Consider the following 25,946-nt stretch of genomic DNA (forward strand, 5'->3'; position numbering starts at 1 on the left):
GCCAGAGGCCTCGCCGTTCCCACTCCGCCGCCACCGCCTTCTCCTCCTCCCCCCCTTTCCCCGCCCCCTCCTCGGACGCGGGACAACCATGGCGGCTACCTGGGAAGAGATCCTGAAGTTGTCCCAGCAGTTCCAATCCGCCCAGTTCGCCCAGGCGACTCAGAGGTGAGGGGGGGGGGAGGGGAGAAGGGGAGGAGCCACCCGCGAGCCCCCCTCGCGCGGACGAATCTCGCTCCTTCCACGGTATCTCGCGCGACGAGCCCGAGGCTCCTTCATTCCCTGCTCAGCAGCAGCCGCTTCAACGGCGTCCCTCTGGGCCACGACCCGTAATGCTCCTAGAAGCGGCGCAGCCCTTCAGCAGGGAAGGGGTCTCTGCTCACCTTAGTGCCGTAATGCTTTTAAGTAGGGTTGCCTGTTGTTGTTGTTTTCATCCCCGCTCCACGTGCTCTGCTTTTGACAACTTTGGCATCCAGAAATGCAGTACAGCGGGGCTAGAGCTTTTCCTGGCCTAGAGAAAAATGTCACCCGGATAGTGCTCATTTGCTAAAGGTGCTGCTGCCAAAGGCATAGGAGCCAGTGAAGCAGCAGCAGCAATCCTGCCCGCCCTGGGAATCCGTGCTTTGCTGCTGCTGCCCTTTCCCACGCATCCTGCAAACGTGTCAACAGTTCCCCCGTGCATTTAACATTTGAACAAGCGCCCGAGGCCAGTAAGTTTCCGAGCAGAATTCAAAGTGTTGGTGCTGACATTTAAAGCCCTAAACGGCCTTGGTCCAGTATACCTGAAGGAGCGTCTCCACCTCCATCGTTCTGCCCGGACACTGAGGTCCAGCGCCGAGGGCCTTCTGGCGGTTTCCTCATTGCGAGAAGTGAGATTACAGGGAACCAGACAGAGGGCCTTCTCAGTAGTGGCGCCCGGCCTGTGGAACGCCCTCCCATCAGATGTCAAAGAGAAAAATAACTACCAAACTTTTAGAAGACATCTAAAGGCAGCCCTCTTTAGGGAAGCTTTTACTGTTTAATAGGCTATTGTATTTTAGTGTTTTGTTGGAAGCCACCCAGAGTGGCTGGCGGGACCCAGCCAGATGGGCGGGGTATAAATAATAAATTATTATAATTATTATTATTTCCTGGTATATCGATCTCCTGTGTCAGCCTGCTTTGCAGCAGAAGCACTTAAAAGGGTCTTGTAGCTCCTGACATATCTGTTTGGGGAATAAGCTTTCGGCCTGCTCCTCATGAAGTGGACTCTTTAGTCCGTGGAAGTTGCATCCCAGTATTGTAATACGTTTGTGGGTCTTTTAAGATGCATGTACTGTAAAGCTAAAGGGCTGCACCAGCTGCAATGTTTCTGTGAAAGCACAAAAAGGGTAACTCTTGGGCCACCTGAAAATCATTTCTGGCAGTTTTGTCAAAGTGCTTATTTTAGCAGGCTTTGCCGTTGAAAGAATTGTACTGGACCTTTGATTACTGTGATGACGGTTGAATATGAATGTGTGTGTAAAATATGAGAACAGAACTAAGAAAGTATGACTCAACATACATATTTGGACATTTTCAGAATATGTATTACTGCATGCTGTTTTGTATTATTTTTTAATATAATACTATAAAACTGAAAAGCCCATGGCAGTCCACAAGGTCTAATATTTAGCAGACAGTGTTTTTGTGAGCTTGTGATAAGGCTGGCAATTGCTTTCGTTTGTGGAATGGCCATATAACACAATACAAACTTCTGTTCCATTTAGCTGCAAAAAAAAATCCATTGATGTCCATTACTCATAATTAGTCTCAGTGCATTTAGAATGGTAACCAATATTATCCAAAAACACAATACGATGTTACATTTCAAGTTCTGATATAATCTGCTGAAGATAAAAAATCTGCAGTAATTCTGTGAAAACTGCATTAGACATCCAGTGTCAAATGTACCTTGTTGTTGTTGTTTAGTTGTTTAGTCGTGTCCGACTCTTCGTGACCCCATGGACCAGAGCACGCCAGGCACTCCTGTCTTCCACTGCCACCCGCAGTTTGGTCAGATTCATGTTTGTAGCTTCGAGAACACTGTCCAACCATCTCGTCCTCTGTTGTCCCCTTCTTCTTGTGCCCTCAATCTTTCCCAACATCAGGGTCTTTGCCAGGGAGTCTTCTCTTCTCATGAGATGGCCAAAGTATTGGAGCCTCAGCTTCACAATCTGTCCTTCAAGTGAGCACTCAGGGCTGATTTCCTTCAGAATGGATGCGTTTGATCTTCTTGCAGTCCATGGGACTCTCAAGAGTCTCCTCCAGCACCATAATTCAAAAGCATCAATTCTTCAGCGATCAGGCTTCTTTACGGTCCAGCTCTCACTTCCATACCTCACTACTGGGAAAACCATGGCTTTAACTATACGGACCTTTGTTGGCAAGGTGATGTCTCTGCTTTTTAAGATGCTGTCTAGGTTTGCCATCGCCTTTCTCCCAAGGAGCGGGCGTCTTTTAATTTCGTGACTGTTGTCGCCATCTGCAGTGCTCATGGAGCCCAAGAAAGTAAAATCTCTCACTGCCTCCATTTCTTCCCCTTCTATTTGCAAGGAGGTGATGGGCCCAGTGGCCATGATCTTCGTTTTTTTGATGTTGAGCTTCAGCCCATTTTTTGCGCTCTCCTCTTTCACCCTCATTAAAAGGTTCTTTAATTCCTCCTCACTAGTTGCTATTCTGGTATTTGGGAAATGCCTTGGAATCTTAGGTGTGGGGAGAAAGCTGTTGGAAATCAGTATATATGAAGCTCCACAAAGTTTGATCAGCCCCAATAAACAACTTTCTTGCCTGTTTTGCATCAGTTAATCTGGAGTACAGACCCCTAGTAATGTTCCCAGTTTTATTAATATTGATAAGAATCCCTGCTTAACCTGAAAGCATGGTGTGGTGGTTGTGAAACTCACATTTCTGCTTTCTGTTTGCAGTAAGACAGAGCGTTAAGGGATAATTTGATTGTATTGTCAATCTGTCAGAAACACTTGTTTTAACTGAAAATTTCTGTGGCATAAATAGATTGCTAAAGCTTCTCCAGATTGTCTTAGAAATGAAGTAGCACTTGTTTAAAATCAAGTTGTCAGGATCTCATGCAAGATGTTTTGCTGTTCTTTTATGTATGCAGACTGTCGGAACGTAATTGCATAGAGATCGTTTCTAAGTTGATTGCTGAAAAACAGCTGGAAGTGGTGCATACTCTTGATGGAAAAGAGTATATTACTCCTGCGCAGATTAGCAGAGAGATCCGTGATGAACTTCATGTTCATGGTGGTAAGTGTGTAAAAAATATTATTTCTAAATATGTTTATAAGCTCAACTACAGAGAAAGAAACTTTAAAGGTAATTTGCTTTGGGAAAATAAAAATACATAGAAACATGTATCCTTGCCATCGAGACATTTAAGGGTCATGATTCTAACACTATTTCATAGTGCGAATGGACTTGCCAAAGTAAAATAACCATTAGAAAGATACTCCTGTTGACATATCTTCAAGATCAGCTAGGGGTGGTGTGAAAAACAAAAGCAGCAATTCTGATTATCCAAACTGCTAGTGGCAGAATCCTAGCTTGGAAGGGACCGAGATCTCATCTAATAATGGTAATGTTAGGTAACTTTACATTGCAGTCCCATACATGACTACTCAGAACTATGTTCCATTGAGTTCAATAGGCTTCACTCCCAGATATGTGGGTATAGGACTGCAGCCTCTATGTCATTCCACTTACCTCTCAAGCTGCTGCTGAATTTGGAATACTTGGTGTACATTTATCATTTAAAAGGAACTGCAAAGAAGTATGTAGGATATTTTTATGTGGAATTGCAAGCACAGTTTAGCACTATTCTGGTATGTTACATACATTGCCTGCACTGAATGGGAAAGTTGTAAAAAACAGTGTAAACAGTTAAGTGAAACTGGAGACAGGATTGTAACAGAGAATTCAGTTGTATTTACAAAGCTGTCTAGTCTTATCTGAAAGGTGAGTAAGAGCCAAACTGTCATTAGCTATTCCATCCCTTGCATTTTTCATAAAAAGCACCCATGAGAGGCATGGGTTTGAATCAGAAGAAGGGTTTCTTACCCCCCACCCCACCCTGGCACAATTTTCTTTTTTAAAAAATGAACTCTTTCCCCATTTTGGAAGTTGCTAGTTGCCTCACTCAAGATTGGATTTGAACAGTAGCTGTGCCACTGCTGGTAACAATTAAACTCCTAGGGTATGAGGAACAGAATAATTGAGGGAGCTTTCTTCCTGGCAAGTATCAGTTGATATCTGAAGTTGTAGCATCCCTTTCATGCTGAGTACAGGAATAAAGGCAAAGGCCTTTTGGTTTTTCATGCCATTGTTTGTTTAGTTTAAGAACAAAGCATTAGCTACCAGCAGGCTTCATCAACTTAAATCTTTTTCTTTATGCAGATTAACAGACTTATTTCAGTGGAGTTTACCATAGTGCAAATGACACAAACTCTTGTGCATGTTAATGAGCACACAACTCTTTTCACAAGCTCTTCCAATTTCATTTCAAAGTGGGGGCATTTTTATGTATAGATCTTTTTTGAAAGTTTTCCCTCCACTGATGTAAGTTGCGGTACTAGCATGCATGGAAGATCTAGAGCATGCCTGCAAAATACTCTTTGCTATTCCAGATGTTGCTGCTGCCACCACCTTTATAGTTCACATCATGCTGGTCCAGGTATGTTTAAAGATTTCTACACAAGTGGCATGACTTTCTTCCATGTGGATGTGTAGATGCCTTTACATGTAGTTGGACAAATATGCAAGAAACTTAGAGGCAGTTGCAGCTATGCTGGAAAAATTATGTATAAAGGAAGTCCTATTCACACTTCATGGTAGTAAATTCCATTTAGCAAGCAGGGTTAGTTCCCAGACAACATGCATGAAACCATGCTGGAAGTTTCAAATCAGAATGTAAAGAGTAATAAAACAGTTCATTAAAATGTACTTCCTTTGTCTATGACTTTCTATATTATGCATTAAAATCTATTTGTTAATATATTCTTTCTTTTATTACAGGTCGTGTAAACATTGTTGATTTGCAACAGGTAACTTGCTTTAAGCATAAATACTTTTTATCTGCGCTTAATTGGGCCAATTTGAAATACACATTTGTTTTTAATGGTTTTGTACCCAGAAATAAGTCTCATTGTGTTCAGTGAGGCTTACTCCTAGGTAAGTGGGTAGCGTATGGAAACCTAAATACTTACTGAATAGTGTATGGGTGGGTCCCCCCTTCCCTTTTAAGTCCCCAGTCTTGCAATCTTGCAATTAGCTGACGGGTGGAGATTAAATCCTGCCTCTAGGTTACACAGTCCTGTTACCTGCTGGGAACAGGATCGCACAGCCAGTGCAGCATTAAACCCTGTCCACCCACCCACCAGTAATGTCAGCTGGGTGGGCATGGTTTTGGGGGAAAGACCTAGCAGGCCAAATTGTCCCGTGTCCTGGAGATTCCCCACCTCTGGAGTAAAGTATAAACACTTAGCTGCTAACCTATATTTCATTTTTACTAACTGTGGTGTCTCTGTAGGTTCCATTATGTTGCTCCCATTCTCTGTAATTTTATATATTATAAAATTACAGAGAATGGGAGCAACATAATCGCACTGTTCATCAACATAAGCACCCCATCACACTTCTTTTAATTTTTGAAGTCTGTTTTAGCCTATCAAGGAAGTTGGGCTTTTTAAATGTCACAGTATGCACAAATAACAATGACTGATCGCTGAGACAGGGAATTAATATTTCATTTCTGCTAAACTTTTTCCATCTGAAAAGCTTCAGCTAAATTGAAGCTTTTCATAATAATTAGAGATTTTATTACATTGTGTGTTAACTTGTCTTGATTGCTATTTTCTTTTCCAATATCACATTTTCTTTTTCAGTTAAGATACACCTGTATCTGAATTATTGAAAAGTAGCTAGAGTGTAATGGTTTGTGAATGTGAAAGTGTATCATTTTAACAGTAGATGATGGATTTGAATTCTAGATGCTAACCTGTTTTTCCCCCCTGCAGGTAGTAAATGTAGATCTGCTCCATATTGAAAACCGAGCTAATGACCTTGTCAAATCAGACCGAACAGTTCAACTAGTATTGGGGCAGCTTATAGATGAGTGAGTTCTTTCAAGAGTGATTAAATACAGTGTAAATGTGTAATGGGCTTTTAGATGTGATTAATCCAGAATGAGGAAATGGAAGCCAATAATTATGCATTATGTCTGAGAATGTACTCCACTGCTTTTGTACAAGCTGAGCAGTTGAAGTCATACAAACATTTGAGAACCACTTTATTGTTTTATGCTCGCTAATGCAAAGGAAGGCATTTAAACTTTCATCATTACTGTTGAGACAAAGACAGAAAAAGCTCTGGAAATTAAAAGGAGGGGGGGCTTTGTGTCCCTTTTATGCCCAGTGCGTGTAGAGGAGATGGATGAGACTCCTTAGCATCAGTAGCAAGTAGTTTGCCCTCTTGGGTCGTTTGAAAGAGAGACACAGTGTGCAAGGAACTCTTACTACTTAGTGTAATGTGTATCACCTTTAAGAATCGGATGCTGGAAAGAACAAATGGAGAGTACACAGGTCCTGCTTGCAGGCTTCCCATATGAATCTGGTTGCCAGCTGTGAGAATTAGGATGCTGGACTAAATGGGCCTTGGGCAAATTACCTATATATAATGACAACCTGATTAAATCACAGCTTATATCTAGTATTTATGCAGTGTTCTATTGCTGACATGGACCATATGTTTGCTGTGCTATCAGATATGGGTGCCGTTTAAACTGAACTCCAATATCAGCCTACAATCTTTATGTTTTAGAAATGAGCTTCAGAGGAGATATATCAAGCAACAGAATACTATGAAGAATTACATTTGCTTATCAGTTTTGTAAAACATGAAAACTAATGGTAACTTCTGTTTGAGGGAGAATGATCACATCTTTTACAAAGTTTGTAGTAGATGCAGCATACACTTAATGTTTTCATATAGTACTATATAGGATTACTAAAAGCAAATAATGTTACGGCACACAAGGCAAATTTGGAATTTTATACTACTTTTTTTCAATATTAGGAATTACCTAGATCAGATAGCAGAAGAAACAAATGACAAGTTACAGGAATCTGGGCAAGTGAAAATATCTGATTTGTGCAAGGCATATGACCTTCCTGGAGATTTCTTGAAGCAGGTAATCAATATGAAAATGACCAACTTTTCACTAAAGCATGTGATATTTCACCTCTCGTTACTATTATGATAATAACTTCCAGTATCAAATGCACTAGCTTGTGATCTAAGTTTGACAACATCTTTTCTTATGGTACTTAAAGTCTAACATGGTTTTAATTTGCTTATTGCTTCTAAATACTGTGACTGCAGTATTGAATCTAATTTCCTGGCAGCCACTGTGTCTAATAATAGGGAAGTGAAGCAGTCCTTTCAAGTATAAGAAATGAACACCTATCTGATCTACTACTTCAGTAAGATTCTCTGAAAAGGCAAAAATAATTCTTAAGATCCGTAGTCATTGGTTAGCACAGACTATTGGGCTTTAGAAACTGGAAGCGTTTGTTGATTCCCCAGTGTGTTGGTTTGCAGCCAGATGAGAAAAAATGCATTTTCCTAAATTAACATAACAGGAAAATAAGGATGATATCCATAGCACCAGGAGCAAAACTAGGCTTTATTTCACCTAGCTTAAAGACCTAGTTGGGCACACGAACCCATGCATTGGTGCGCGCGCACACACACACACAGAGGTTGGGAGCCTCAATGGTGCCCTTCTGGAGGCTTCACCTGGGGCAAAAAACCAACTACGCCCCCCCCCCATAGCTACAACACAGCATAGCACTTGCATTTCTTCCCTCCCCCTGTGTTCATCCCATTTTTTTTCTGGGGTCCCCCAACTCCAGAGTTTATTTTGAGGGCATGCAGAGGGCTACAGGCAAAGGAGGAATGAGGAAAGTTCTGTTCTGCAAACCCAAGTCTCTTGCACTAGCAGAATGGGAACACTGGATAGGGCCTCAACTTAGGAAGTAAAATGGGCTACATTATGTCTTATTTACACATGAGAACCTGTTTATGTCAGTAGTATATGCAAAGTACCAAGTAATGTAATTGCGTGTGATCTAATACTGGTACAACGTCAGGTATTCTGTCACTGAAGTTCATATTGTTTTGCACAAGAGTTCTTAGGATCTTGATGCAAGAACCTTAATTAAACTTCAAAATTGGTCAGAGATCCGCCACATGACATGTTTTTTCTCAGTACTAACATGGATTTCTATGTAAGAATGATAGGTGTCGATTCCTGCCTTCTGGACATCATGTTGTTGTTGTTGTTGTTGTTTGCTTTGAAAAACAAGAACAACACAGCAGGATTCTACTTCACAGCTTTGATAAGGCAGCAGCAATTCAAGGTTTTCTCCCTGTTTGGCCCCCAATCTTCCATTCATTCAACATTCCCTCCTGCAAGACTCTAATATGAGGAGGTGGCTCTGAAATAACATTAGAGCGTTTGGCTTGGGGGTACCATTCGTTCATTCATAACATTTGTTTTAAAACATGCTACCTTTTATGTTAGATTTCAAGGTTGCATACAAGGCTTATTAAGATTTTTAACTGAGTCATCTTGGCTGTCTCCAATAATCTCTGAAATGTATCTGATTAGGGCCCTGGAACTATGCCCAAGTTTGGAAAGCCCGCCTTTCTACCTCTTAAATGGCATTTTGCCAGAAAGACCTTCATTTTTAAGCACAGAAATGTTTTAGAATAAATAAGATGAAATCCAAATAAAAGAATGCAGACCAAAGGTTTTAGAAATCTGCTGCCATTGACAGATGGGAAACAGAGCACAGCCAAAGTTTCAGGCAGAAGGATAATTCCAAGTTACACAAATTTTTGAAACACTTATCGCTCTTGAATCCATTGAGTATTGTTCAGAATGTACCAGTAGGACTACAGATGGTGGAGGCATCCATCAACTGCAAAAACTTAACCTTAGTGCTTTAATGTGTTCCATACTTCAGAGCTTCCTTACTATCAAGTCCCATGATAGTAAGCAGGAATGTAAAGCTCTCTACAGTGGCTTAATTGTCTTCTTGAGCATTCAAGTTCTGAAGAGGGATCTCTTATCTGTACCTAGAAGCAGTGGTGGATTAATGGTTGGTTGTAGTCTAACATCAAATCCTGTCTCAAGGCTGAATCCACATGCACGTATTAAAAGCCTGCTAAAAGCAGCATAAAGTCAAAATGTAAAAACAGTGCAACGTCAAATAGCTTCTCCGGTTAATTGCTGTGTTTATGTTCTCAGGCATTTTCCATCCGCCTGGGCAAAATTATCCATGGGAAAATTGATCAGGACAACCGAGGAGTGATTTTCACAGATGCATTTGTCACACGGCATCGGGCCCGGATCCGTGGTCTGTTCACTGCCATTACCAGGTAAATTGAAAGACACGTTTCTGTTTTGGGATAAACAGCTCTGGTTATCTGCTCCTTGTGTGAGATATGTAGACACTTCCTTCATAAAAGCAAGATTAAATTTTCCAGAGCAAACGTAACTGTTTTTAATTACAATAGCAATGGCAACTGCATCACTTTGGCTCTGCCTTTTCATCAAAGAATCTGCTCCCATAAATAGACAAAAGTTGGACATGCTCCAACTTTTCCGATAAAAAATTCCAAATCTTTACGCAGCTACTGACGTCCCATCCTTAAACATTTCCTCCCTGCAAAATCTCCACAAATTTCTTGCCTTTAGCAGTGAAAAAACTGGAAACAAAAGACATTAGTGGTTGCATAACATATTCTAACAGTATTCTGTTTATGAAGTAGAAAGTAGCAATTTATTTTATTCCAGTATTCACAAACTTGGTGTTCGATGTGGAATAAATAAAGATATTTAAGGAAGGATTCACTGTTGTGCTAAGGTGATGGTTCCATGAGGACAAACATTTTGGCTTGCCATGTGGAAGGATCCCCCATGTGCTTTTGTGGGGGATCTCCCAGCCCCCAAAACCGATTTTGGTTGTGCACAGGAAAAGGAGGGGGGAAGTCCCATTGCACACATGGAGGTCCTTCCACAGGGCTTTTGCGGATGGGCAAATTGATCGGGACAACCGAGGGGTGATTTTCACAGATGCTGGATCCTACCCAAAGTGTTTATGTATGAGTGTCCTGGTTTCTTATATATATATATATATCACTTCTCTCTTTAGACCTACGCCAATAATTAACCTAATAACTCGGCATGGATTTCAGGAGCATCTGCTTTACTGTGAGTTTTGTTCAGACTTATTTAATGCTGATGTTTTTTGTAATTAATATCAGAAAGTGTTAAGTGAGAGGCAATTAAGATAAGGTTTGAAGCTTGCGTACCTTTTTCTTCTTTCAAAAGCAAAGTGAAACTGACCCATTAAAATGCATCTTTCATGTTTATTTGTTTTGTTGGACCAGCACAGGAGGTGTGGTCTGTGCTGAGCTAGTTTCAGTTAAACAGTTCTGGCATTGCATGACATGCCTTATAGGGATAACCCTGCCTCATTACCAAAAGACTTTTGCAATCCTTAGGATGCGCTACCTAAACTATTCCAGCTCTTGCTTACTACACATCATTCTTGTTTGTTCCTCCTGTTCACTGTCATTTAATGTAGTTTGCATTTATTTTGGCCAGCCGTTTTCTGGCTGCCCACACCTTCAACATATAGATTTTCCTTGTCCTAAACAAGAATATCTTAATTAATTTGTTGCAACCTAAAGTGAAAATCAGACAGTAACTAAATGAAGCCCATATTAAATACATGCATTCAGATAATGTATTATTATTTCTTCAACACTAGTGTCTAACACCCCATGTACGAATTAGGCAAACAAAGCTGATGTGTTTTTTAAAAAATGTTTTAATAAGACATACCACCCACAAAAATGTAAATAATGATAAAAAGAATCCATAGCACACACTGTTGCTGACTGCAAATGTCTGCTGAGACTGTGCTGAAGAAACAGCTGTTTTCCTGTGACTTCTTCCCACTTGTTAATATATAATGTACTGTATTACAGGAAGCAGATGAGAGGAGAACAGTTTAATATCTATCTATCTATCTATCTATCTATCTATCTAGGTGTGTCTATGTGTTCAAATAAATTAACTTGCACAGAAAAAATACAGGCCTGCATACAGGCTCTGAGTTGTGGTTGTAATCCCTGTATTTTTAATCACATATTCATAAATATTTCTAATGTTGTGGCTGCTTTGTTTCTTTTCCCAGCTATGCTGGAAGAACTTGTTAGTACTGGGCGTTTGAAAGGCACAGTGGTTGGTGGAAGGCAAGATAAGGCTGTGTTTATCCCTGACATCTACTCCAGAACACAGAGCAACTGGGTGGATTCATTTTTCAAGCAAAATGGTTATTTAGGTAACTTACCCCTTTTCAACAAACTTTTCTTTCTGAAAATTACTGGTCAAGAGAAGCATTTTTCTTAAAGATCTCCCCTCCCTCTGACCCTCATATATCCCATTTTTCCTCATCAGTAATGGTTGGTGCCTCTTGGGACTGGTAGGGCAGGAAGGTTAACAGTAGGCAGAGCCACTAACAGACAGAGCCAATTCTTGTTTTGTCCCCATCCTCCTCCCTCCAGAGTTTACAAGGGCAACACTAAAACTAAGGAGGAGAAAGCTGACAGTCAGTGCTAGCCTCTGTGCTGGCTGGAAGTAAAAAGACAAATATCTGGGGGCTGACTGAGTTTTGTGGGGCAGCACCCTCCTCCCCTTAATAACCAGCCTCCATCTCTCATCACCAGTGCAGGAGATAATGCAATGCAGAACATCACCATCCCCTGCTCCCTAGTATAGTTCCTGGGTTGGAAGAAGGACAAATTCCTGAGCTCCTCCTTTGGGCCTGGATGAAGCTGTAAGCTTTGGTAATAGAGGGCAGGTTTGGAAGAGCAGACCTAGTCCCACTCTTGAATCCACACATGGCAATCCACACATGATGGGACAGCAGGGAAGGGACAAGACCATCCCAACTCTTCATTATTCCATTCAGTGAAGCTATTGCTGTTGTATTGAGGAAAATTGAGGCTAGCCAGTTTCTGTCGGGGAGTGATATAGTGAGCAGACTTGTGGAAGGCTCCCTCCCTTGCCCACCTGACAAGTTTTACCAAGTTAACATACAAACACCAGTTCCTGGGTTCTCTACTGCTTCAGAGTGAGCAAGAAAAAAAAGCCACAGAGAGGCTGCAAAGTGGGTGGTTAGTGTCCACCGAGAGATGTCTAGCCCATTGTCCCCAGTTTTGTTTTGTTTCGGTTTAGTTTTCTTCAAAGTCAAGGACTTTCTGTAATTTTGTAGAATTTGATGCATTGTCCAGACTTGGCATCCCAGACCCTGTGAACTACATAAAGAAAAGGTACAAGTCCTTGCAGCTCTTGTTTCTGAAATCATCTTGTGTTGGTCAGGAAATTGTGGATCAAGTGGAGGCCTCTGTGGATGAAGCCATCAGCTCTGGAACGTGGGTGGATATAGCGGTATGCTCTTTGCTTTTCATTTCTTTCCACTGGCTTTATTTTTCAAAAGGGGTCACAGCACAGGTCATAACTGAACTTCTTGCACTAGCGCAAGGAGATTTCCCCCCTCGTGCACACTATGCGTCATCTCCAAATCTCCTGAGAGTTGAGCAAACTTCAAGGTTGTTTGGGGTAAGAGACTTGAGAATGTTCCGTCACGCAAGGGAAATCCTTGCGCTGCCAAACATTCACCACAGTGCTGCATTGTCTACAACCGTTTGCCTCCAGAAGAACCCAGGTCCAATCCTTGGCATTTCATGGTGGGGTCATGGGGGATAGATACCCTGTTAGAGATCCTGCAGAACCACTGCCAATCACTGCCAGCAGCACTGAACCAAATGGACCAATTATCTGTCTATATAAGGAAGTGTTCCTATGTGGCAACAGAGACTATTTTATGCAGTTACACAGAGGAAAATTATACACCACAGATTTAAAGCAGTGATTACTGCAATTTGCAAGGACATGGCAGTTGAAAGGTCATCACTTGCTAGTCTTGCTTGTTCCAGCTTGAGAAGCATTAAGCCCTAATTTCAAAGCATAATTTCTGCCAAATCAATATTGAGCAAGAGCTTAGGGTTGATGTGGCAGACTTTAATACTGCCTGAGATGCTATTTTTGTAGATGGGACTTCAGTTCTTAAACAAAAAAGATTTGCTATCAAGCTTTATGTCTCAATAGACAGTACATATTCCTGTATTCCATTTATCCAAAAGCGGCTTTTACCTTTGTGATAGAAACTGTTCCTTATTGGGTGTGGCGGGGGGAGCTATAGAGCTTTGAAGACTAAAAGCATACTTACTCCTCCGAATAGGTGCCACATGCATTTTTAATTTACCAAAGGTAGTGTGAAAAATTGGAAGTGGAAATAAATTATGGCCCAGACAGCTCTGAAAGAGAGTGATAAAGTCACTAACTGAATTCACAGGTTAACTCTAATACACTTGTGTGTTTTACAACATTCTGTAATTCCAGCTTAAAATTCTTCACACCACTTGCCTGTAGATTTGTGGACATATTTAGCTCACAGTTGCTTCACTGCAATAGATGACTGCAGCATTTTTGTCCAGATAGATAGAAACCAGTTTTGTACAAAGTGGCAGTAATAATTTTCCCAACGAGCTCCCTAGAAACAGGGAATTACATGTTTATCTGTCATCATCCAGGCAGAGGGCACAGACTCCTTTTATCAAATACTGCAGGTTATAAAATGCCTTTTGAATTGGCTTTATATCCTACCTGGAGTTTTTAATTTGTACATTATTTTAATGCAAACATGGCAAGTAGCTTGAAACAGCTTTGACACTTTACAAAAAGCTGTGAAGATTTATTTTGTCAAAAAGCTTTTGATTTCCCAAGCTCCCTTCTCTCAATGTCATCTTTACATTTTCAGTTTTTCTGGTTTAGAAAAATCCTGTTTATTAAAGTACATTCATCCACCTATTCACCTATTCATCTCTCTAACAAAGATTAAATGAGTAGACAGGCAGGATTTTGCATCAAGGTAACCTAAATTCTGCACCTTATTAAAGCTGATTTCTGCAGTGAGTATCAACTCTGCAGATTGAGTCAATGCAGAGAGATGTGCATAATTTATTTTCTGCTACAGAAAGTTATTCAGGGTAGTCAATCCCCACCTCACCTCATACTTTTGAGATTTCACCTGGCATCGTTCAGACACCTTTCAAACCTTTCCTTGCAGTTGTAAAAACTAGCAATATTTAAAAAATAATAATCTCGGGACTGCTAAATTCTGTGCCAGGATATGAATATCATGCATGGTAGTTATACAAACAAATTTGTATATATTGTAGCCAGTTGGTTGAACAATAAATAACAATGTGATGGTTTTCGTTTGGCTTTGCTTCTTTTGCTCCTAGCCTCTTCTTCCAAGTTCATTCTCTGTAGAAGATGCCAGCATGTTGCTGCAGCAAGTGATGAGATCCTTCAGTAAACAACCTTCAACTCTGGTCTTTGGCGACACTAATGTTGTCAGTGAGAAATTTATCAACAGCTGTGCTGATTTGTTTGGTGATCTGATGCACCAGAAAGCTGAAAAGGTTTGTTTCTGGGCGCATTGTTTTAGAAAAGGACTGCATGAGTTACAGCCGACCAAACTCAATGCCACTCACCAGTAATGCAGTGTGGCCTGTCAGGTGCTCTCTCCTTCCCCAGCTCTCTTTGCATTTTGATTCAAGCAAAATCAATATATTCATTGAGCCCTTGATAGGCTAATCTCTGGCTGGTGGGCTGCATTCAGCTTGATAAGTCACATGTTGTGCAAGCCTGTCTTTAGCACATATTAATGATGTTTTTATGTCTTTGAGCTGAACTACCTACCCATGGAATCAGCATTGTCCATCATTGTGTTTTACATTTAATTTTGGTTCTAGTTAAAAATGACACCTTTGTTTTGTAATAATAATAATAATAATAATAATAATAATAATAATAATAATAATAATTTATTATTTATACCCTGCCCATCTGGCTGGGCCCCCCCAGCCACTCTGGGCGGCTTCCATAAAAACCAAAAATACAGTAAAATATCACACGTTAAAAACTTCCCTGAACAGGGCTGCCTTAAGATGTCTTCTGAATGTCAGGTAGTTGTTTATCGCTTTGACATCTGCTGGAAGGGCGTTCCACAGGGCGGGCGCCACTACCGAGAAGGCCCTCTGCCTGGTTCCCTGTAGCTTTGCTTCTCGCAATTTGGGAGAATATTGGGATGCCATCACATTTGGCTCATATTCCTTGAATATGTACATCCATTTTCCATATCTCAAGCCAGTCACTGTCAGATTCTTGGCTTTCCTACTGTGATAATCAAGAACAAAACAGCAGGTGGCAAGGAAAGGTTGTCTAGTGATTATTTCTAGGTGAGAGTACAACAAAGAAAACGGAGATATGTTGCTGCATTTCAAAGTAAAATAACAAAAAATGGGATTATTCTGTTTATATTTCTTGCATATCTTCTTCCTATCAAAACCAGCACAGCTCACTGGATGGTGGCTAAGTTTAAGGTAATAGTGTTCTGCTAGGACCTGACAAATGGGATACCTCATGCAGATATTAGCTGAGTATGTGTCTGTCATGTGTTGCACTCTCTTATGAGTGTCTGGGACATTATGTCCATGCTAAACAGGAGGGGAGATAGTATCAGAAACCTTAAGGATTTGCAGTACGTTCCAGTGCATCTCACATGAACAGGTGCATGTATGATCTTCATTTTAGGAGATGAAAAATAACCCTGTGCACTTAATCACAGAAGAGGACCTGAAGCAGTCTGCATTTGTAGAAAATGCTTCTTCAAGTAAAAAAGACAAGAAAGATGAAAGAAGAAAGAAAGCAGCAGGTAAGAAAATGGAGGCATAAGTTACTTGGTTACTGATTCCATGGTTTCTTCTTGTTAGTTTGGCAGCTGTCCTGTTGGCATGACAAGGACTTCTCCCACATTACAGCATTGACAATAGAGACACAGGTTTTGGGAAGAAAGAGTACTGCTTCTCTTCTTTGCTGACTACTGTCAAGTTTTCACTGCTCAAGGAAATGCAAAGAAAAAGATTGTTGGAGGGAGCAGGGTAACTCTGCCATTTTACTCTGTAGCTGGACGTGGGAAGCAGAACAGCTCTTCTCTCTCATCATCATCACCCACCACTCACAACTTATTTATGTAGTCTTGGCCCACCGTAAAACACAACGAGAAACATTGGTTAGTTGTTTGTGGGGAAGAACATTAACATGTTAGTTGTTTGTGTTTGTGGGGAAGAACATTAACATGTACAGTAAGAACTCAGTATTGAGTTTGCAAGAAATCCATATTGATGGGGAAAGCTCCCAAGAGAACAGAGTTTTCTAGGGCATGGTGGCTATAGAAGCTCTCTAGACAGCACTATATAAGGCAGACTCTAAAGCTGTAATTAGACGGAAGGAATTTATACCAGTGTTGTCTTTATAGCCATTTCTCTTATTTATTAGCATTCCCCACCCCCAAACGTGTAATTAGTGCAAATGTCAAGTCACACGTTTATATACATAATGTTACCATTGCTTAGTCTGTTTATCAAACCATAAGGCTTTGGTCAGGATGTTAACGACTGTGTTCTGATAGCACAATATGATGCATGTTTACTCAGAAGTAAGCTCGTCTCTATTCAGTGGGGCTCAGAGGAAGCTGTGCCTAGGATTGTAGTCTAAAGTAAGGAATATTCATTTAATTGAGTAAATTCATTTTACAAATGAGAGGATGAAAAGGATTTGCTAGAGTTTTGAAACTATTTACACTGAATTTTTAGAATAGCCTGAATGTGATCAACCAGAGTTGTGATTGTATAGTGGCATTTACGCTGAGTGGCTCTTAACAAACTTTATCAAAGTTTGATATAATGCTTTTCTTCCAAAACAGAGTACCCATTGTATGCCAAAATAAAAACTACACTTGAATTTTACATTATTGTTTTAACATATGGGATTGGGACACTCACAAATTGCAATTATAGAATTGCCTTCTACTCAGAAATGAGACCCATTGATTTCATTGGGGCTTACTCCCAGCAAAGTGACCATAGGGTTGTAGCCCAAGTGTTACAATGAGTTGGTTGAGGGTCATTTGAAATAAAATGTGCAGATGATAGTTCTGTTCAAAAGGCAAACAGTAATCATGAATATTTCCTATTCAGCATTGCTTGAACTGTGTTAATTTCATTGTCAGTCAGCTTAAATGCATTTCCTTTCATCTTGATTTGGAACTTGCTGTGGACATTGCTTTCTTTCATTTTACCGTTATCTTTTATTTGATTTAAGTCTGAGTCACATTTTCATAAGGATCAGTTTGCTTTACTGATGAAGTAGAAATTAGAACAAATATTGAAATACTATACTCTTAGCTCTGTCGTTCTTTTATTATGCACCCAGGTATAGTAACTCCTGTTTCCTTTCATAATATAGTCAGGGTTATTATTTTCTCTGTTTTTATAAGGATTTTGGTTTCATTTCATTATATTTGTCAAAGCATCACTTGACTTAGTAATACTTCACATGCTAATCAAGTAGTTTTTCCACCAGAGGGCACTGGAAGTGTGAAAAGTAGTGGTGGAGGAAACGCCAGAGAATTTAAGATCAAGAAAGCCAAGAAGAAGGGAAGAAAAGACGCTGACAGTGATGAGGAATCACAAACAAGCAGCTCAAGTTTGTAGTTTATTCTACTATAGTAACCTAATCCTTGTAGTTTTGTAAATGCAGTACTGTTGCCCTGAGTTTGTAATGAAATATTCTCCTATAAGATATCCAAATATATTAGTATGGTTATCTTTTTTTCTAAGATAATTATTTGAATTGTGACACGAAGCCTTTTAATGGTAACACAGAAATGCTACTTCAAGCAAAAATCAAGGTTAAGCACGGAACTAAATATATATATATATATGATGAAGAGAATTTAGTGAGCTGTTTTAATATGGGGCTGCAGGTGTGAGGAGGAACGTGCTAGCACTCTGGTAGTGCAAAGTTCCGTTACCTGGTTTCAGGTGATTTCCATGCACTGTAGCCCAGCACATCATAGCTGGCAATGTTTGGCAGCTTCCCCCAGCCCTCTGGAGAAGTTCTTCAGGGATGTACGGGGAGCTACAGGAAGGGAAAGGAAGATCAGTTGCATTATCTGCCTTACACTCGCACAGTGTTGAATGCAGCCCAGGATAAACTTTTTTTTTACCTGAATGCTTTAAATTGTATAACCTTTTCACATTAGAGCATCATTTCTGATATGTGTCTGGTAACATTACTTACTGCAAATGGCAATGGTGTATCCATATAATTTTAACAGCAGTTTTTTGGGGGGGAATCCCATTTTACCATGATATTTCCAAATGACTCCTGAATTAATGTAATCACAAAAGCAAACAAGGGGAGGGAAAAAAAACTAGGGCTCTGTGATAAACATACAGTAGCAATTTTGAATAACGTGAATAGCAGTAGTCAGCACATGCTTATTTTTTTGTGACCTGCAGGAGTCCTGATACTAAGAGGAATGTATTTTGTGTTCTTACACGGGAGATTTCAAGAAAACTGAAGATATTAATTATGTTTCTCATGGTCATTGCAGATAAGAGCAAGCACCTCGAGATCCCTTTTCTGTCACCAGAAGAGATTGAGGATGTTTTAAGAAAACATGTAAGGGACTGTCCTGAAGAGCTTATAACAGATCTTGCTGACCATCTAATAAGGTAATTTCAATTATTTATCTCAGTTTTGACTTAAACAGGGCCTAACACATCCTATAGCTCAATGAAAAATCAGAATTCCGGTGTTCCATCTTGCAAGGCCTTCATTCATTCATTCACAGTATTTATATCCCACTCTTCAGCCAGAAGGGCTCCCCGAGTCACTTATGTATCCATAAAAGAAATGCAGTAACTATCAACAACTACAATCTAAAAAATTTACAACCCATAAAAAATGGAAGGGAAGATGAAATCAAGCAAACTTATGTTACCAGGTTCCCATATTAACCAAGTGTGATGAAAGCAGACAGCTCAAAGTTCGAAAGACAGGCCTTGTTGGGCCCTTGAGAAATAGCCTGCTGACCCTCCCTTCTCTGATGTGTCTGCAGCAGAAAGTTGTTGATCTCACAAAAAGCAGCTCCAAGCCAGCAAAAGAAATAATTTTTAAAGCAGTCACACAGGCCAGACTCCTCCTCCTTTGTTGCCAACTGCCATTGTTAACTACTGCAGCTGCAGGCTATGTGAGCTGCCTGTGTAGTTCTATTCTAGCTACTGTGTTGTGTACAAAAAACAGTTGCAGCTGAAGTTCTTAAAATGCCCTTGGCTTTAAATTTTCAACTTCTGATAGGAAAGCATGTTGTTTTGTTGTTTTGAGGTTCTGTAGTATTTGGAGAAATACTAGTCTCTTGCTAATGTATTCCCTCCCTACCCCCACCCCCCGTTCTTTAGGCCCTTGACCAAGAGTTATCAGGAAGTTGTGCGTTCAGTATTTATGTCCTCCACTTCTAATTACTCTGGAGCTAGCAGGAAAAAGACCATCAAGGACTTGCAGGAAGAGGTGTCCACCCTGTATAACAATATCCGATTATTTGAAAAAGGAGCAAAGCATTTTACAGGTACAGCTTGGATTGTATCTAAGGTAGTGCTAGGTAACTAGTTCCAGTAGCACTAGATTTCTGCTTGAGCAACAGAACTTCCTATCCTCTCCCCGTGCACACCTTAAATCTGTTCTGAGGGTTTCTTCAACCCACTAGAGCAAATATCTTCAAGCTTTTTAAACCCAACCTTCCCATTTAAACATGTATTTGGGGATCTGCTTCTCAATCTTTTACCATATATTCCCTTGGTGGTAGTGCTCCTTTTACAACCCGCCTTAGAGCAGGCTGCGATCCACCAGTGGGTCCCAGCCCACCCATTGAAGCACCAGTGCTCTAGAGCAGATTTGGGGAGCGCACAGGGCACACGTGGAGGGAGGAAAGGGAAGTTTCATTGCTTAGTACTGTATATATATCCTTGCAGTAATGGATGCCACACACTTATCTTCAGAATGAATTTATGGTTTAACACACTGTAGCTGGGCAGTTTCTGATTTCAAAAAGAACTCTAAAAGACTAGAGTCTGTGATGATACTGCCCATTCATTTACTTAAACTTTTTCTTTTTTTACCTCTTTGGTTTCTATTCTTCTCCCCCTGTCTACCACAGATATTTTTGTGTGGATGTTCATTGAATTCTGCCGTTTGTGATCTGCACAGAACTGCCCGTAGGAGTCAGTTTAATATTTGCTTTCTCTGCTTGAAGCAAAAGATGGCCTAGTTTGAAACATCTTGTCTGACCTTTCCAATAACATTTGCAGGTCTTTCATGCATTGTGATGCCACGGACATTTTAACACCTGTAAAAGCAGCTGGAAGCAGAGCGTAAGATGCTTTGTGGCTGGAAAAAAGGCCGAGGCCTCTCTAGATTGGCTAATGTAATATGCAAATATTTACAATTTGTCTTTTTAATCGCAGAAATTCTGTTTTGCAGATGAGACGCAAAGTAACATTGCCAAGCACATGCTGAAGACGTTTTGCACTGACATCACTAACCTCATCTTCAACTGCCTAGCTGCTGATCAAATGATGGCAGCAGAAGACTACACTGCCATTACCACCGAGGTACTTTGATACTATTTCCTATTATCTTCACAGATTCTTAAAGCAATTAGTTCATATCCCCCCCACCCTCATTGTAGAGGGGGAGGGGGGGGACCTGTGCTTCTTCAGGTGTTATTGATGAACTCCAATTCCTATCAGCCCCAGCCAGCATGGCCAGTGGTCAGGGATGATGGGAGTTGTAGTCCAACAACATTTGGTAGACCCTGTTGTAGGGCATGGGTTCCTGTGCTTATAAGATAGCTTAGATCTCTACAACCCCTACAGACAATTTTCCAATGGTTCTCCCTGTCTGTAGGTCTCCAGCACAGTGCCTGCAGACCATAGAGTCCTGCCTCCACATGCCTCCCCCTGCTGAAATTAGGCTTAGAAGCAAACTTCAATTGTAGCTGATTTATTTCAAGGCAAATTGCATTTTGGGGGGCATGGCAGTACAATAAACTCGGCCCACAGTTGTGACCCTCCCTACTGACCTCACCGTACACACACAATTAAATTTCACAGAGCCCTTCTATTTGCAACAATACAAGGCTTCTTTAAAGCCTTATTGACATGAAGAAAGGGTGATTCTGAGTTAGTGGGGGGTTGCAGCTGGGGAGGAAAGGATTACTCTTTTCCTTTCTCTTATGCACCCCCTCAAAATTGCTCCCCGCCTAACTGCAACAGAAGGCTTTTCTCGAGCCTAATTGTTATGGGGGTGATCTTCCAGGACACTATAGCTGTGGGGAGAAAATTGGCTCTTGTCAGAAGGTGACAAACACCCCATTATCTGGGGGCAGTGCAACAAAATCACTTTTTTCAAGCCTAAATGTGATTTGTCCAGTGTGCAAGGTGCCCATGACCATTCCTCTGGTTTGCAAATATGTCACAAGGCCCAATAAGGTTGACCCCTGCAATATGAGATTAGTGTTTCTAAGACTACTTTCTTATTTTCTTTTGAGTTTATTGACCAAAACATGTTGTTCATTGGAATCTAAAATTACCTTCATTGATTTGCACACTTCTTCAAATAGATGAGGAAAAAGATTTTGAGTACTTTATCTGAAGAGACAAGAGGCCCTTTAACAAAACTCCACATTTCTCTGAATGGCAAGGTAAGTTTCAGGCATCCAATTGCACCCACTCTCCTAAAGAAGTGTGGTTTTATTTGGTTTGTCATTATTAATTTAGTAAAGGATTTTGTTCTTCGCTTTTCCCTTAATAGTCAATTTCGAAATAGGCAAACTGTAAGCGAAATAAACTGAGAGCAAGCATTTTATTCATAGGTGTGAAAAAAGCAAGAGGGATGGGGGAAACAGCGGAGGACACAATATAGGCAAAATATCAGATACCTCTGTGTGTAGAAGGAAGTCATGACACTCCACATTAGATGAGCTTCTCCCAAACTGTGGAAAACCTCACACTGAATTTAAAGGAGATAATAGCTTTGCTATTCTTTTTGTTCTGCTTTTTTTGAAGAGTTTAGAAGAGTTTGTTTCCTGTCTTGATGCTGCTGCAGAAGCTTGTGATATTATGGTGAAAAAGGGTGATAAGAAGAAAGAAAGGTAATATTTTTGCAATACATAGTTTCCCTCTGTAGGCTTCTACAGGTGATCACTTTTTCAGAATGATAGGTGCTTCATTGCTGGCAAACTAGTCTTGCTACTCCAAGGAATAGGGAGATAAAAATGTTTTAATGTAAGTTAATTTTCCAGAAATAATACTTTCCAGCTTTTTGCTTATGACCTAAGCTTTCTTGGTGGTATCTAGCCATGCCTCCCCCCCCAAAAAAAATGCTCATTTAAGATCCTTCACAGCTAGGAACTGCTTATGGAGGACAAAAGTTAAATTCAAGTCTCCTGACGAGTAACACATCTTCATTCTGTGGCTGTTTAAAATCCTTTTATATTAAGAATACATATACCTACTGACAGTGCTTTTTTTCTGGGAGGGATGCAGGAATATGGATACCCCTAAACATTTTGTGAATCTAAGTTTGGCCTCATTGATGGGCAGTATTTCAATAGGAGTAAGAAAATGAGAGTACCCCTAAACATTTTTTTAGGGGGGAAACACTGCCTACTTACCTGGTATCCATCTCATTGAACACAATGGGTTCTATTTCTAATTAGACTTGTACATATATTGCACATGTAAAAACTTCCAGCTTATGAGTCCTAAATTTAACATTGAATGCTTTCAGCTTTATTAAACTGGAATTGGAAACAGCATCCTTTAAAAAATACAGAAAGATACTTCAACAGTGTGTTTACACATACTTGTCCTCATTAAAGGTAGTTGGTTTTACTACCACGTGGCTACCAGTGGGGAGGTGCTTTAACATTATGGCCACTTAAGAGAAAAGACACATTGACGAGTTGGTGGAGTCATAACTAACTAGCTAGAAACAACAGTATTCATAGTTTATTGTCATCATAGAAGCCCTTTATCATTCTACAAGTAGTAGCAATTAATGTTCTTGTACTGTAGTCTTGGTTTCCTAAATCTGTCCAATAGAGTCGCTTAACCTCATGGCACTTCCAACAGCATTTGGAGAAATATATGGGATGGTAGTAATGCATGACCTGAAGTTCACAGGACTCTTGCGGAATCTAAGCCAAGCCTGGTCAGAACCTGGTCAGACCCACATATGCCGCCATGATTTCCATGATAGAAGAAAGGTATAATGAGTGGATTTGGTGGCATCTATACCTCTTGGTAATATTATGCACCAGTAAATTGCTCTTTTTCATTCCTGTTAATGGGTAGAACAGTATTCAGCTTTTTTAAGTATTTGCGAAGTTGCCGTCATTATCCTTGTACTAGTATTATTATTACTAAGTTTATTCGTTTCCTTTTTGCCACAGGCAGCTCAAAACAATAGTAGTACATCTATTAAAAGTGGGAATGGGGAGAGAGAAAACATTAATAACATGCCACCCATTCTAAAAGGCCTTAGATCATACAAATGGGAAGGTGAGAGTTTCTAGTTAAGGCCTCCCAGAAGAGGAGTGTGGAACTATAGTTTTGAACTGTGGTCCAAGTCCAAAACTTTTGTTTTCAAGGAACATTGTCTTATAGATTAACTCACCGTTATCCAAATCTGCAAGTAATTAAATAGGTAAAAGCCTTTTCTCATCATACATCCTGTTTCTTTTCTCAGGCAAATCCTGTTCCAACACAGACAAGCTCTGATTGAACAGCTGAAAGTCACAGAAGATCCAGCTCTCGTTCTTCACCTGACATCAGTCTTGCTGTTCCAGTTCTCAACACACTGCATGCTTCATGCACCCGGAAGATGCGTGCCACAGATCATTACTTTCTTAAGTACAAAGATCCCAGAGGTACTTACACTGGAAAAACGAAATAGTGTTGTAATTTGCTCTTTTCAAAAGTTGAGAAAATGCTGGCATTCACAGAAACCACTTTATTTATTTATTTATTTATTTATTTATTTATTTATTTAGACTGAAATCCTGTACAGTACACACGTTCTAGGAGTAAATTGTATGGAAATCAGTAAAAGTAAATATGTATAGGATTATATATGTGCATGCAGAGGGATGAAAGTGGACATTTCTGTGACTGGTTCAGTAATTAATTTCCACAACATAGAATTCTCATTAAGCACATATAGGGAACTATGTGTGTCAACTATATATAACAAGGGATAAAATTAGGTATGTGGTCTACTGAATTTAAGGGAAGCAACTACTGTGCAATATTATAGTGCAATGGTCTACCAGGGAAAGCTGTAAATACGGGATGCAATATTTAAAATAGATTTTTTTTATGATCTGCCCATTAATATTAGACAAAAATAAAATCACTCATTTGTATTTTGAAGAAATGTTAAGGTTATCTTTTTTGAATGTGATTTTAATCTTGGTATATATTTTATGTGAACAGATTAGAGGTTTTGATGACTAAGCGGTATGTAAATATGTTAAAACAGATCTCATTTGATTTGATTTGATTCTTTGAGATGGGATCATAATTATGCTTGAAGGAAGTTGCTTTTCTCACTGCGGGTTCTTTATGAACTAACACAACCACCATTTGATTATAAGTTGCTCATATTGCCTTCTTAGTAGCCACATTTTGTTTCATTTTGCAGGATCAGCATTCTCTTCTTGTCAAATACCAGGGGTTAGTAGTGAAACAGCTGATAAGTCAAAATAAGAAGATTGGGCAAGGAGACGACGACTCAGTGGATAACAACCTGAATGCAGAAGAAAGCATAGAGGCAATCCGGAAAGAACTCCAGGAGCTGGCTGGCTCTGTCAAAGACCTTGTTCTCAGGCCCAGAAAATCTTCTGTAACAGAGGAATGATAATCTTAATAAAACTCATTCAGGATTTTCAAAGAGTCGGGATGTTTTCTTTGAGGAAAACTCTGATACTGCTTGAAATAGCCTTGGCTTTTAGAAGCTGTGTTTGTAATAATTATACTACAGTCCTAAACACAGCAACCATGTGGTTGGCGAAAAGAACTGAAATGCTTATTGAAAATGCAAGGCAGCATAACCAAAGGGAGAATTTGTCTCTTAAAATATTTTTGTAATATCTGGCAACTGAACAAAGCATTTGTTTAGCTTTCATAGAGTTAAGAATTCTCAGTTTTGTAGGCCACAGAAACAGTGTTTGTCTCAAAGGATGGAAAACGTTGAGCATATTTTTTTAAACTGTTGGATTGGAACTTGGTGTAGGACTATGCAAGTTTTTGCGTTTCATAGAATTCTGTCTGATCTGACGAGTTCTTTGAAATCTCAAAGCCTACATATTCACCAAATATGTTCTCACACAATGCTTGTGTTTTCCTTACATAAAGAGATGCCATTTATTCAAAAGGTTGTTGCTTATATGCAAATGGAAGGTGTCCTTACATTTCTGTTAACTGGACATTCTCACAGATAGAAGGGGAGAAAACAACCCCCTCCCCAGAGCAGCCCTTGCATTTCTCCGTCCTTTGCTACAGAGACCCTGCCAACTCTCCAGAGTTGATTTCTATGAGGTATAGGGGGCTTCAGAGAGAAGAAACAATTGGCTAAATTTTCACCTGTAAGAGTTCTACTACTCAGGAGTCACCCATATATCTCTGTATTCTGTATTTTTCCTTTCCAAATTATTAACCACTTAAAAATGAAATGTCACTAGAGCTTTTTTTGCACACAAATTGTGTGTTTGTGTATCAGGAATACACACTGCTCTGTGTCATTT

The 25,946-nt window shown here is 40.0% G+C and overlaps 1 protein-coding gene across 1 annotated transcript; it reads left to right on the forward strand.

Moving 5' to 3' along the window:
* UFL1 (UFM1 specific ligase 1) lies at window positions 1–25,086 on the forward strand. The gene is made up of 19 exons (XM_053381494.1): window positions 1–165; window positions 3,137–3,282; window positions 5,047–5,075; window positions 6,048–6,145; window positions 7,105–7,219; window positions 9,344–9,474; window positions 10,251–10,309; window positions 11,301–11,447; window positions 12,381–12,556; window positions 14,476–14,655; window positions 15,830–15,950; window positions 17,660–17,782; window positions 18,696–18,816; window positions 19,543–19,709; window positions 20,621–20,751; window positions 21,762–21,842; window positions 22,207–22,292; window positions 23,891–24,071; window positions 24,845–25,086. The coding sequence occupies exons 1-19, from the start codon at window positions 89–91 to the stop codon at window positions 25,058–25,060; spliced, it is 2,385 nt and encodes a 794-aa protein (XP_053237469.1). The 5' UTR covers window positions 1–88; the 3' UTR covers window positions 25,061–25,086.
* The last annotated feature ends 860 nt before the right edge of the window (window positions 25,087–25,946 follow it).

This window comes from Podarcis raffonei, chromosome 3 (genome assembly GCF_027172205.1).
Source record: "Podarcis raffonei isolate rPodRaf1 chromosome 3, rPodRaf1.pri, whole genome shotgun sequence".
NCBI lineage: Eukaryota > Metazoa > Chordata > Lepidosauria > Squamata > Lacertidae > Podarcis > Podarcis raffonei.